Source organism: Bufo bufo, chromosome 3, assembly GCF_905171765.1.
Source record: "Bufo bufo chromosome 3, aBufBuf1.1, whole genome shotgun sequence".
NCBI classification, from domain to species: domain Eukaryota; kingdom Metazoa; phylum Chordata; class Amphibia; order Anura; family Bufonidae; genus Bufo; species Bufo bufo.
Genome location: NC_053391.1, coordinates 4030349 through 4046591, shown reverse-complemented (window position 1 = coordinate 4046591; position 16243 = coordinate 4030349). Strand labels below are relative to the sequence as shown.

The 16243-nt window shown below is 39.8% G+C and overlaps 1 protein-coding gene across 1 annotated transcript in view; it reads right to left on the bottom strand.

The window, feature by feature from the left end:
- Positions 1–16243, bottom strand: part of LOC120994317 (butyrophilin subfamily 1 member A1-like) — a 62024-nt gene that overhangs the window by 11600 nt on the left and 34181 nt on the right. Inside the window, exons 3-6 of the mRNA XM_040422784.1 lie at positions 13974–14019; positions 12731–13072; positions 11072–11350; positions 7410–7494 (exon numbers count right to left, since the gene is read on the bottom strand). Of these exons, the coding sequence (XP_040278718.1) occupies positions 7460–7494; positions 11072–11350; positions 12731–13072; positions 13974–14019 (702 nt within the window). The 3' untranslated portion in view covers positions 7410–7459. The remainder of the gene's footprint in view (positions 1–7409; positions 7495–11071; positions 11351–12730; positions 13073–13973; positions 14020–16243) is intronic.

Here is a 16243-nt window from a genome sequence, read left to right as displayed (position 1 = left end):
GATATACTGTACTATAAACTATGTATATACTGTATACTCTGATATACTGTACTATAAACTGTGTATATACTGTATACTCTGATATACTGTACTATAAACTGTGTATATACTGTATACTCTGATATACTGTACTATAAACTGTGCATATACTGTATACTCTGATATACTGTACTATAAACTGTGTATATACTGTGTACTCTGATATACTGTACTATAAACTATGTATATACTGTATACTCTGATATACTGTACTATAAACTGTGTATATACTGTGTACTCTGATATACTGTACTATAAACTGTGTATATACTGTATACTCTGATATACTGTACTATAAACTGTGTATATACTGTATACTCTGATATACTGTACTATAAACTGTGTATATACTGTGTACTCTGATATACTGTACTATAAACTATGTATATACTGTATACTCTGATATACTGTACTATAAACTGTGTATATACTGTGTACTCTGATATACTGTACTATAAACTGTGTATATACTGTATACTCTGATATACTGTACTATAAACTGTGTATATACTGTGTACTCTGATATACTGTACTATAAACTGTGTATATACTGTGTACTCTGATATACTGTACTATAAACTATGTATATACTGTATACTCTGATATACTGTACTATAAACTGTGCATATACTGTGTACTCTGATATACTGTACTATAAACTGTGTATATACTGTGTACTCTGATATACTGTACTATAAACTGTGTATATACTGTGTACTCTGATATACTGTACTATAAACTGTGTATATACTGTATACTCTGATATACTGTACTATAAACTGTGTATATACTGTATACTCTGATATACTGTACTATAAACTGTGTATATACTGTGTACTCTGATATACTGTACTATAAACTGTGTATATACTGTGTATTTTGATATACTGTACTATAAACTATGTATATACTGTGTACTCTGATATACTGTACTATAAACTGTGTATATACTGTGTACTCTGATATACTGTACTATAAACTGTGTATATACTGTGTACTCTGATATACTGTACTATAAACTGTGTATATACTGTGTACTCTGATATACTGTACTATAAACTGTGTATATACTGTGTACTCTGATATACTGTACTATAAACTGTGTATATACTGTATACTCTGATATACTGTACTATAAACTGTGTATATACTGTATACTCTGATATACTGTACTATAAACTGTGTATATACTGTATACTCTGATATACTGTACTATAAACTATGTATATACTGTATACTCTGATATACTGTACTATAAACTGTGTATATACTGTGTACTCTGATATACTGTACTATAAACTGTGTATATACTGTGTACTCTGATATACTGTACTATAAACTATGTATATACTGTATACTCTGATATACTGTACTATAAACTGTGTATATACTGTGTACTCTGATATACTGTACTATAAACTGTGTATATACTGTGTACTCTGATATACTGTACTATAAACTGTGTATATACTGTATACTCTGATATACTGTACTATAAACTGTGTATATACTGTATACTATGATATACTGTACTATAAACTGTGTATATACTGTGTACTCTGATATACTGTACTATAAACTATGTATATACTGTATACTCTGATATACTGTACTATAAACTGTGTATATACTGTATACTCTGATATACTGTACTATAAACTATGTATATACTGTATACTCTGATATACTGTACTATAAACTGTGTATATACTGTGTACTCTGATATACTGTACTATAAACTATGTATATACTGTATACTCTGATATACTGTACTATAAACTGTGTATATACTGTATACTCTGATATACTGTACTATAAACTGTGTATATACTGTGTACTCTGATATACTGTACTATAAACTGTGTATATACTGTATACTCTGATATACTGTACTATAAACTGTGTATATACTGTGTACTCTGATATACTGTACTATAAACTGTGTATATACTGTGTACTCTGATATACTGTACTATAAACTATGTATATACTGTATACTCTGATATACTGTACTATAAACTGTGTATATACTGTATACTCTGATATACTGTACTATAAACTATGTATATACTGTATACTCTGATATACTGTACTATAAACTGTGTATATACTGTGTACTCTGATATACTGTACTATAAACTGTGTATATACTGTGTACTCTGATATACTGTACTATAAACTATGTATATACTGTATACTCTGATATACTGTACTATAAACTGTGTATATACTGTGTACTCTGATATACTGTACTATAAACTGTGTATATACTGTGTACTCTGATATACTGTACTATAAACTGTGTATATACTGTATACTCTGATATACTGTACTATAAACTGTGTATATACTGTATACTATGATATACTGTACTATAAACTGTGTATATACTGTGTACTCTGATATACTGTACTATAAACTGTGTATATACTGTATACTCTGATATACTGTACTATAAACTGTGTATATACTGTGTACTCTGATATACTGTACTATAAACTGTGTATATACTGTGTACTCTGATATACTGTACTATAAACTGTGTATATACTGTGTACTCTGATATACTGTACTATAAACTGTGTATATACTGTGTACTCTGATATACTGTACTATAAACTGTGTATACTGTATACTCTGATATACTGTACTATAAACTGTGTATATACTGTGTACTCTGATATACTGTACTATAAACTGTGTATATACTGTGTACTCTGATATACTGTACTATAAACTGTGTATATACTGTGTACTCTGATATACTGTACTATAAACTGTGTATATACTGTGTACTCTGATATACTGTACTATAAACTGTGTATATACTGTATACTCTGATATACTGTACTATAAACTGTGTATATACTGTATAATCTGATATACTGTACTATAAACTGTGTATATACTGTATACTCTGATATACTGTACTATAAACTGTGTATATACTGGGTACTCTGATATACTGTACTATAAACTGTGTATATACTGTATACTCTGATATACTATACTATAAACTGTGTATATACTGTACTATAAACTGTGTATATACTGTGTACTCTGATATACTGTACTATAAACTGTGTATATACTGTATACTCTGATATTCTGTACTATAAACTGTGTATATACTGTGTACTCTGATATACTGTACTATAAACTGTGTATATACTGTATACTCTGATATACTGTACTATAAACTGTGTATATACTGTGTACTCTGATATACTGTACTATAAACTGTGTATATACTGTATACTCTGATATACTATACTATAAACTGTGTATATACTGTACTATAAACTGTGTATATACTGTGTACTCTGATATACTGTACTATAAACTGTGTATATACTGTATACTCTGATATTCTGTACTATAAACTGTGTATATACTGTGTACTCTGATATACTGTACTATAAACTGTGTATATACTGTATACTCTGATATACTGTACTATAAACTGTGTATATACTGTGTACTCTGATATACTGTACTATAAACTGTGTATATACTGTATACTCTGATATACTGTACTATAAACTGTGTATATACTGTATACTCTGATATACTGTACTATAAACTGTGTATATACTGTGTACTCCGATATACTGTACTATAAACTGTGTATATACTGTGTACTCTGATATACTGTACGATAAACTATGTATATACTGTGTACTCTGATATACTGTACTATAAACTGTGTATATACTGTGTACTCCGATATACTGTACTATAAACTGTGTATATACTGTGTACTCTGATATACTGTACTATAAACTGTGTATATACTGTGTACTCTGATATACTGTACTATAAACTGTGTATATACTGTGTACTCTGATATACTGTACTATAAACTGTGTATATACTGTATACTCTGATATACTGTACTATAAACTGTGTATATACTTTGTACTCTGATATACTGTACTATAAACTGTGTATATACTGTATACTCTGATATACTGTACTATAAACTGTGTATATACTGTGTACTCTGATATACTGTACTATAAACTGTGTATATACTGTGTACTCTGATATACTGTACTATAAACTGTGTATATACTGTATACTCTGATATACTGTACTATAAACTGTGTATATACTGTATACTCTGATATACTGTACTATAAACTGTGTATATACTGTATACTCTGATATACTGTACTATAAACTGTGTATATACTGTATACTCTGATATACTGTACTATAAACTGTGTATATACTGTGTACTCTGATATACTGTAATATAAACTATGTATATACTGTATACTCTGATATACTGTACTATAAACTGTGTATATACTGTGTACTCTGATATAGTGTACTATAAACTGTGTATATACTGTGTACTCTGATATACTGTACTATAAACTGTGTATATACTGTATACTCTGATATACTGTACTATAAACTGTGTATATACTGTGTACTCTGATATACTGTACTATAAACTATGTATATACTGTATACTCTGATATACTGTACTATAAACTGTGTATATACTGTATACTCTGATATACTGTACTATAAACTATGTATATACTGTATACTCTGATATACTGTACTATAAACTGTGTATATACTGTGTACTCTGATATACTGTACTATAAACTGTGTATATACTGTGTACTCTGATATACTGTACTATAAACTGTGTATATACTGTATACTCTGATATACTGTACTATAAACTGTGTATATACTGTGTACTCTGATATACTGTACTATAAACTGTGTATATACTGTACTATAAACTGTGTATATACTGTGTACTCTGATATACTGTACTATAAACTGTGTATATACTGTATACTCTGATATACTGTACTATAAACTGTGTATATACTGTGTACTCTGATATACTGTACTATAAACTGTGTATATACTGTATACTCTGATATACTGTACTATAAACTGTGTATATACTGTGTACTCTGATATACTGTACTATAAACTGTGTATATACTGTGTACTCTGATATACTGTACTATAAACTGTGTATATACTGTATACTCTGATATACTGTACTATAAACTGTGTATATACTGTGTACTCTGATATACTGTACTATAAACTGTGTATATACTGTGTACTCTGATATACTGTACTATAAACTGTGTATATACTGTATACTCTGATATACTGTACTATAAACTGTGTATATACTGTATACTCTGATATACTGTACTATAAACTATGTATATACTGTGTACTCTGATATACTGTACTATAAACTGTGTATATACTGTATACTCTGATATACTGTACTATAAACTGTGTATATACTGTATACTCTGATATACTGTACTATAAACTGTGTATATACTGTACTATAAACTGTGTATATACTGTGTACTCTGATATACTGTACTATAAACTATGTATATACTGTATACTCTGATATACTGTACTATAAACTGTGTATATACTGTGTACTCTGATATACTGTACTATAAACTGTGTATATACTGTGTACTCTGATATACTGTACTATAAACTGTGTATATACTGTATACTCTGATATACTGTACTATAAACTGTGTATATACTGTGTACTCTGATATACTGTACTATAAACTATGTATATACTGTATACTCTGATATACTGTACTATAAACTGTGTATATACTGTATACTCTGATATACTGTACTATAAACTATGTATATACTGTATACTCTGATATACTGTACTATAAACTGTGTATATACTGTATACTCTGATATACTGTACTATAAACTGTGTATATACTGTGTACTCTGATATACTGTACTATAAACTGTGTATATACTGTGTACTCTGATATACTGTACTATAAACTGTGTATATACTGTGTACTCTGATATACTGTACTATAAACTATGTATATACTGTGTACTCTGATATACTGTACTATAAACTGTGTATATACTGTATACTCTGATATACTGTACTATATACTGTGTATATACTGTATACTCTGATATACTGTACTATAAACTGTGTATATACTGTGTACTCTGATATACTGTACTATAAACTGTGTATATACTGTGTACTCTGATATACTGTACTATAAACTGTGTATATACTGTGTACTCTGATATACTGTACTATAAACTGTGTATATACTGTATACTCTGATATACTGTACTATAAACTGTGTATATACTGTATACTCTGATATACTGTACTATAAACTGTGTATATACTGTATACTCTGATATACTGTACTATAAACTGTGTATATACTGTATACTCTGATATACTGTACTATAAACTGTGCATATACTGTATACTCTGATATACTGTACTATAAACTGTGTATATACTGTGTACTCTGATATACTGTACTATAAACTATGTATATACTGTATACTCTGATATACTGTACTCTGATATACTGTACTATAAACTGTGTATATACTGTGTACTCTGATATACTGTACTATAAACTGTGTATATACTGTATACTCTGATATACTGTACTATAAACTGTGTATATACTGTATACTCTGATATACTGTACTATAAACTGTGTATATACTGTGTACTCTGATATACTGTACTATAAACTGTGTATATACTGTGTACTCTGATATACTGTACTATAAACTGTGTATATACTGTATACTCTGATATACTGTACTATAAACTGTGTATATACTGTATACTCTGATATACTGTACTATAAACTGTGTATATACTGTGTACTCTGATATACTGTACTATAAACTGTGTATATACTGTGTACTCTGATATACTGTACTATAAACTATGTATATACTGTGTACTCTGATATACTGTACTATAAACTGTGTATATACTGTGTACTCTGATATACTGTACTATAAACTGTGTATATACTGTGTACTCTGATATACTGTACTATAAACTGTGTATATACTGTGTACTCTGATATACTGTACTATAAACTGTGTATATACTGTATACTCTGATATACTGTACTATAAACTGTGTATATACTGTATACTCTGATATACTGTACTATAAACTGTGTATATACTGTATACTCTGATATACTGTACTATAAACTGTGTATATACTGTGTACTCTGATATACTGTACTATAAACTGTGTATATACTGTGTACTCTGATATACTGTACTATAAACTGTGTATATACTGTATACTCTGATATACTGTACTATAAACTGTGTATATACTGTATACTCTGATATACTGTACTATAAACTGTGTATATACTGTATACTCTGATATACTGTACTATAAACTGTGTACTCTGATGTCCGGGTGGTATACGGATAGAAGGTGTCATCACTTTATGACCAATGGTGGTAGGAGCTCTTACAGCCGATTCATTGCTGTACCACATAAATATCCCCAGGGGTTCACTTACTTCTTGGAGATGTCTGTGGCTGCCATTCTGGGCTCTTTCTTACTCGTTAGTCAGATTTTATCTACAGACACCGGGTGCGTCCCATCTAAAGCATGAAAAACAAAGCAATCAACCCTTTCATCCCGGAGGAGGTCTGTACTGTAAGAGCGGTCACACTGCGGAGGTCTGTACTGTAAGAGCGGTCACACTGCGGAGGTCTGTACTGTAAGAGCGGTCACACTGCGGAGGTCTGTACTGTAAGAGCGGTCACACTGCGGAGGTCTGTACTGTAAGAGCGGTCACACTGCGGAGGTCTGTACTGTAAGAGCGCTCACACTGCGGAGGTCTGTGCTGTAAGAGCGGTCACACTGCGGAGGTCTGTACTGTAAGAGCGGTCACACTGCGGAGGTCTGTACTGTAAGAGCGGTCACACTGCGGAGGTCTGTACTGTAAGAGCGGTCACACTGCGGAGGTCTGTACTGTAAGAGCGCTCACACTGCGGAGGTCTGTACCGTAAGAGCGGTCACACTGCGGAGGTCTGTACTGTAAGAGCGGTCACACTGCGGAGGTCTGTACTGTAAGAGCGCTCACACTGCGGAGGTCTGTACTGTAAGAGCGCTCACACTGCGGAGGTCGGTACTGTAAGAGCGGTCACACTGCGGAGGTCTGTACTGTGAGAGCGGTCACACTGCGGAGGTCTGTACTGTAAGAGCGGTCACACTATGGAGGTCTGTACTGTAAGAGCGGTCACACTGCGGAGGTCTGTACTGTAAGAGCGGTCACACTGCGGAGGTCTGTACTGTAAGAGCGGTCACACTGCGGAGGTCTGTACTGTAAGAGCGGTCACACTATGGAGGTCTGTACTGTAAGAGCGGTCACACTGCGGAGGTCTGTACCGTAAGAGCGGTCACACTGCGGAGGTCTGTACTGTAAGAGCGGTCACACTGCGGAGGTCTGTACTGTAAGAGCGGTCACACTGCGGAGGTCTGTACTGTAAGAGCGGTCACACTGCGGAGGTCTGTAATGTAAGAGCGCTCACACTGCGGAGGTCTGTACTGTAAGAGCGGTCACACTGCGGAGGTCTGTACTGTAAGAGCGGTCACACTGCGGAGGTCTGTAATGTAAGAGCGCTCACACTGCGGAGGTCTGTACTGTAAGAGCGGTCACACTGCGGAGGTCTGTACTGTAAGAGCGGTCACACTGCGGAGGTCTGTACTGTAAGAGCGCTCACACTGCGGAGGTCTGTACTGTAAGAGCGCTCACACTGCGGAGGTCTGTACTGTAAGAGCGGTCACACTGCGGAGGTCTGTAATGTAAGAGCGGTCACACTGCGGAGGTCTGTACTGTAAGAGCGGTCACACTGCGGAGGTCTGTACTGTAAGAGCGCTCACACTGCGGAGGTCTGTACTGTAAGAGCGGTCACACTGCGGAGGTCTCTACTGTAAGAGCGGTCACACTGCGGAGGTCTGTACTGTAAGAGCGGTCACACTGCGGAGGTCTGTACTGTAAGAGCGGTCACACTGCGGAGGTCTGTAATGTAAGAGCGGTCACACTGCGGAGGTCTGTACTGTAAGAGCGGTCACACTGCGGAGGTCTGTACTGTAAGAGCGGTCACACTGCGGAGGTCTGTACTGTAAGAGCGGTCACACTGCAGAGGTCTGTACTGTAAGAGCGGTCACACTGCGGAGGTCTGTACTGTAAGAGCGGTCACACTGCGGAGGTCTGTACTGTAAGAGCGGTCACACTGCGGAGGTCTGTACTGTAAGAGCGGTCACACTGCGGAGGTCTGTACTGTAAGAGCGGTCACACTGCGGAGGTCTGTACTGTAAGAGCGGTCACACTGCGGAGGTCTGTACTGTAAGAGCGCTCACACTGCGGAGGTCTGTACTGTAAGAGCGGTCACACTGCGGAGGTCTGTACTGTAAGAGCGGTCACACTGCGGAGGTCTGTACTGTAAGAGCGGTCACACTGCGGAGGTCTGTACTGTAAGAGCGGTCACACTGCGGGGGTCTCTACTGTAAGAGCGGTCACACTGCGGAGGTCTGTACTGTAAGAGCGGTCACACTGCGGAGGTCTGTACTGTAAGAGCGGTCACACTGCGGAGGTCTGTACTGTAAGAGCGGTCACACTGCGGAGGTCTGTAATGTAAGAGCGGTCACACTGCGGAGGTCTGTACTGTAAGAGCGCTCACACTGCGGAGGTCTGTACTGTAAGAGCGGTCACACTGCGGAGGTCTGTACTGTAAGAGCGGTCACACTGCGGAGGTCTGTACTGTAAGAGCGGTCACACTGCGGAGGTCTGTACTGTAAGAGCGCTCACACTGCGGAGGTCTGTACTGTAAGAGCGGTCACACTGCGGAGGTCTGTACTGTAAGAGCGCTCACACTGCGGAGGTCTGTACTGTAAGAGCGGTCACACTGCGGAGGTCTGTACTGTAAGAGCGGTCACACTGCGGAGGTCTGTGCTGTAAGAGCGGTCACACTGCGGAGGTCTGTACTGTAAGAGCGCTCACACTGCGGAGGTCTGTACTGTACGAGCGCTCACACTGCGGAGGTCTGTACTGTAAGAGCGGTCACACTGCGGAGGTCTGTACTGTAAGAGCGGTCACACTGCGGAGGTCTGTACTGTAAGAGCGGTCACACCGCGGAGGTCTGTACTGTAAGAGCGGTCACACTGCGGAGGTCTCTACTGTAAGAGCGGTCACACTGCGGAGGTCTGTACTGTAAGAGCGGTCACACTGCGGAGGTCTGTACTGTAAGAGCGGTCACACTGCGGAGGTCTGTACTGTAAGAGCGGTCACACTGCGGAGGTCTGTACTGTAAGAGCGGTCACACTGCGGAGGTCTGTACTGTAAGAGCGCTCACACTGCGGAGGTCTGTGCCGTAAGAGCGGTCACACTGCGGAGGTCTGTACTGTAAGAGCGGTCACACTGCGGAGGTCTGTACTGTAAGAGCGGTCACACTGCGGAGGTCTGTACTGTAAGAGCGCTCACACTGCTGAGGTCTGTGCCGTAAGAGCGGTCACACTGCGGAGGTCTGTACTGTAAGAGCGGTCACACTGCGGAGGTCTGTACTGTAAGAGCGCTCACACTGCGGAGGTCTGTACTGTAAGAGCGCTCACACTGCGGAGGTCTGTACTGTAAGAGCGGTCACACTGCGGAGGTCTGTACTGTAAGAGCGGTCACACTGCGGAGGTCTGTACTGTAAGAGCGGTCACACTGCGGAGGTCTGTACTGTAAGAGCGCTCACACTGCGGAGGTCTGTACTGTAAGAGCGGTCACACTGCGGAGGTCTGTACTGTAAGAGCGGTCACACTGCGGAGGTCTCTACTGTAAGAGCGGTCACACTGCGGAGGTCTCTACTGTAAGAGCGGTCACACTGCGGAGGTCTGTACCGTAAGAGCGGTCACACTGCGGAGGTCTGTACCGTAAGAGCGGTCACACTGCGGAGGTCTGTACCGTAAGAGCGGTCACACTGCGGAGGTCTGTACTGTAAGAGCGGTCACACTGCGGAGGTCTGTACTGTAAGAGCGCTCACACTGCGGAGGTCTGTACTGTAAGAGCGGTCACACTGCGGAGGTCTGTACAATGTTATTCTCATTCACATGGTGCATCTTATCTTTGATGAGCAGTGAAGGATCCTTTCTACTGATGTTTCATGTCTTGGGTTACCTGTGAGTACTTACCTGATATGACGGCTCGGGTGGATCTTCTCAACCTTCCCTCCTGGATATGACACAAGACTTGTTTGTTTCTCTCCACATCATAGTCCAGCACGGACTCCACCAGCCTCCTGCCATTACTCTGCTCGGTGACACGGAGTCTTCCATAGCTGGACAGATCTTCCCCCTGTGCAGTGATCCACTGGACCTGAGGTGCACGGTAAACACCGGAGCTTCTGCACTTCATACGCCGCTTCTCACCAATGGTCACCAGTGTAACCGTGGGCTCATCTGCATTCAGAGCTGAGTGCAAGAAACAGCATAAATCTAATGAAATTCTGGATTGTAGGAATTTTATACAAAAATAATCTGGAATCTCGCAAGACCAAGAGCAGAACACTGGATTTAGACTGAAGATGCCGGATTGGTGGAGGCCTGAGAAGCGGGATGCCTTGTCCAGTGGAGAAGCCATACTAGAGGCTGGTTGTGAGGCAGTGGGATCTCGTGTTGCTCAATTCTACAGAACCACAGCCAACCACTGACCTCCTAGAGATTGAGGTCAATGGGACAACGAATGAATCAACGGTTCTGACCCGCACTTCTTGTCTCCTGTCAAATCTTTCTCGTTATCTTTTGCCCAACTGACTTCAACGTAAATCCGAAAATTCTGAATTCAAAAAGTTTCATGTAACATCCATTATCTCATAGCATACATTTTGTTACAATGAATCACAGGAGAAATATCTGTACTGATGCAATGAGAGACCCTAATAACATGGGGGTACGTCTTAGCGATGAGCGACGCCATGGTGCTACCGTGAGGCACTGTGGGGCTTTCTACTCATTTATATGTCATAGATGGTGGCAGTGTGTTGGGGTGCATGAAAGGCTGTGTCGGGTGGGATCTAGGTGCAGTCTGAGGCCTGGGTGTAGGGGCGTGAGAGACTGAGTGCATGGAATAGATCGACACTTGTCAGTCGCACCCATGTCACGTGACAGGGTGGTTCCCATACGTTACAGACTTCCCCACACGATCACCAACCCTATGTGCTTTTGAAGGAACACCCGTTTATACCCTCCTCTGATACGAAGTAGCTGCTAAAGTTTTTGGAGTCCACTAGTTTATGAAGCATGGCTTCTTCATATTCTATTTTCATATGACGCATGCGTTCTGTTTAACCGACCATGGGGACGTCGTCACCTCCACTGACGGCCATGTCTTCCCAGGTGGACATCGACAGTGGATTCGAAGTTGCCTCCATCTGAAGGTCAGTGGGGAAAAGGAGCAGAAAACTGTTTAGGGATTTTTGGGAATAAAAGAGTTAGGCTGTCCATACAAATCAGATAAATGTCGGAGGCCGATCAATCTCTCAGGGGCCTAGTCCATTCTCCTGGCTGACCCGATGATGTATATGTATGGGAGTTCTGGGAGAGATAGCTGTTGGCCGTGTGAGCGTGCAGCCTTCGACTAGGTGAAATTTCTAAATGGTTCTGAAATGGAGTCTCCGTTCCAGAAGGCATAAATTCCCATTGAGTTTGGGTTGTTACAGGACACGGATGGTTGAGGTTTCTCCAGCACATACTGAACATGTCCCTGTCTGCCACTTTACATTTACATACATGACAAGAAAGATCTCGGATGTCTCAGTGTTACTGAAAAGAGGTGGATGGGAAAGAACTTACTGTCTATGGACAATGTCACCTTCCTGTCCCCATGACCCTTGGTGTTGGCCGCTCGGCAGTAGTAAGTGCCCTCGTCTTCATACGTGACATTTCTCAGGATCAGGTGTAGGTTTCCTTGTGGGAACTCTGTGGATAATTCTACACGTCCTCTGTACTGGGGATCCTGCTCCTCAGGTTTTTCTTCACTATTGATGATTTTGTAAAGAATCAATTTTCTATTGTTTCTCGTCTTATTCCAGATCACGGACAAACCTGTCAAAGCTTCAGCAAAAGAGAACCTACAGGGCAACATAACATAGCCATAGAGGTAGGAGGTCACCTTTTCTTCAGATATCGGAAGACCTGAAACAGAAAAATAATGTTAAAAAACCTCAGCTCTGTAGCTCACTAGTCGTCCATATCTCAGAGACCATCCATGTTTTACCAGTGACTGGGATCCTATGGGTTTTGTATGTTCTACTCAAATGAGTGAAGACATGCTATGGTGGGGAGGCCTTCATGAGTATAGGACCACACCTCATACTGGATGCCTCTTGATAAAGACTATAACGTAGTAGACTGTAATCTCGTAGAATCTACAGGTCTCTATTTTTACATTTACATTGGTAATGGCCAGATATATCATTAACGGTGGTAAATTCTAGATGGGGCTCCTGTGGTGGTCAATGATGATCTGAGGTCTTGACTCATGGATTTTATTAGTCATCTTCTGATGTGTCTATCATATAGCCTTCAACGTTGAAGCCCCTCTTCTCGTAACTATCTCCAGCCAAGGATACCAGATAACCTCAGACATCGGCAATTTGGATGTAAGGACTTGACTCGGTGGTATCTATATGTCTACCAGACTCCTTTTTACCAGATGCCTTTTTAATTGTGTTACCAAACTTGTGCTCTAACACAAGAGAAAGAAGAACAAGACCACATTTTCCCAGGCTTCTTATGGAGTAGATGGTGTCACTCAGTCTCATGATATTACAACCGTTCCAGCACAGGTGGGCTTTGGATATAGCCAGGCAATCCTTCCCCTCTACCCAACAGTAACCAAAAAAATTATAACTGTTCAATTCCGACTTCCTAATGAATCATTGGGAGCTGCTGCTAGGAATCCGGAGAGGACTTGGTAGGTTTAGGGTCTACCAAGTGTAGATCGTCCCACCTAATAACACTGCCGCCTGTATGGTCTCCTGTGCAGGAGAATGAATTCACACGGAGATCAGACGGAGATCTAGAGGCTCATTACCTGATGACCATCCGATCACACAACATAGGATGAGAAGGTTCAGAATCTGCAACAGAAATGTAAACCTCATGAGATCATTCACAGCCCGTCAATAATCAAACAGTGCTGAAAGTCTCTTATAATAGAAAATGATGTGTCTTACAATGTAATATATAATGTTGAAATTAAATTAAAAAATACTATAAAATATTAAAAATGATAAAATATTAAAAAAATCCAAAAAGTGTAAAATATTAGATTTATATCTAAATATTAAATAGTCAAAATATATTTGAATGAGAACTATAGAAGGTCTTTGTCATAAACGTACCTGTCCGAGCTCCAGTGGCGCGATCCTCAGCAGGATGCAATGCTCTGTTTCTCCCTGCAGCGGGCAAGTCCTGGGAGAGACTAGCAGTGGGTTGATTGCTCAGCTGCTTTATTCTCGTGTGCTCGTGTTTCTGAATAAGGCCTCATTCACACGTCAGTGTTTGGTCAGTGATTTCCATCAGTGATTGTGAGCCAAAACCAGGCGTGGAGCCTCCACAGAGATAAGGAGTAAGGGGAAGATCGGCTCCTGGTCTGTGTTTAGAGCCGCACATGGTTCTGGCTCAAAATCACTGTTGGAAATCACTGACCAAACACTGACTGTGTGATTAAGGCCCAATCCAGGGACTCGGTGCTCTGTTTAAACCCCTTCCTGGCCATACATCAGAGCCAGTGATAGTCTTGTTTGGGCTCACTAACTAGGTTCCTGATTCTTGTTCCTATGCTGATTTGGATTGTTTGTATTTTTGGGGCTTGTCCTTTGACCAACCTCTGTCTTTCGTGATTTATACTGTGCATCCCGTCTGGTTCTGACCTAGACTCGTCTTTCTACTATTCTCTTTATCTCGTTTTTGTACTGCATTGCCCTCCTGGTTCTGACCCATTTAAGTGTCTTTGTGTCGTTTGCCTCTAGGTGTTTATCTGTCTCTGCACCTTAGTAGGATAGGGACCGTTGACCAGTTGCAGTCTTGCTACCTAGGGCTTGCACTGCAAGTAGGTAGGGAATGCGGACTGGGTTCTAGGTTAGGGCTCACTGTCCATGACTGTCCCTACCTACATGTGTTACAGCCTTATAATGAGGTAAATCCGGCCTCAGATGTCATACAGCACATGACTCTTCCACCAGATCATCATCTATTCCACAGGTGTGTAAAATAAATGCCTCCTTATTGCATCCATAGGAATTAAGAGAAAAGTAGTCGCTGTGTGCTGCTATATGACCCACGGTAAGTGTGACTACCTCTATAAGAGTAGGAGTTTTGGAAGTTTGCTGGTCTGGAGAATTCAGACTGAGAATGAAAGACATCAGCAGGGATCTTGGTGAAGCTGTTATTGCTACCCATCGATCTGGGAAGGTTATACGGCCATTTCCAAACCATCTGAACTCCATCTTTCTACAGTGGAGAACATTCAGGATAGCTGACAACCTTCCCAAGAGTGGATGCAACGTGCCGGTCCGGTGGTTTAAATCCAACTGAGAACTTTACTATAACCAGGTTCTTGATAACAGTTTACATCCAGTAATAAAACAGTCTCTTAGGCTGGGTTCACACTTGAGCGTTTTACAGCGCGTTCAAACGCGCTGTAAAACGCTCAACACATGAAAACCAATGCTTCCCTATGGCCCTGGTTCTCACTTGAGCGTTTTACAGCGCGTTTGAACGCGCTGAAAAACGCCCTACGCTCAAACAAGTTCTTGAGCTTCTTTGGGGTGTTTTGTCGCGCGTTTGCAGCCATAGGACACTGCAGTCAATCACACAAACGCGCGTAATACGCGCGTTCACCATGGACAAAAATGCGCACAAAAACGCGCGTTAAACGCGCATATCAAATTCGCTCAAGTGTGAACCCAGCCTTATGAACATGCAAGTAGATGTGATGAATCCCAGTAACAGCCTGTACTTGTAGTGATGTCTCAGGTTAGGGTAGGTAGTTATGTACTCACTGATGTTCAGATGAAATGCAGAATATAAAAGTAAATTTCCCATTAAAAGTGCCCTGTCTGACCCAGGAAGAAGTACAGCCGTGTCTTAAAAAGATTAAAATAGTCAAATCACCGGGACCAGATGGCACACACCCCTGTCCTAAGAGAATTAAGTAATGTCATAGCCAGACCCTTATTTCTGATATTTAACCACCTCAGCCCCTATAGCTTAAACACCCTTAATGACCAGGCCACTTTTTACACTTCTGACCTACACTACTTTAACAGTTTATTGCTCGGTCATGCAACTTACCACCCA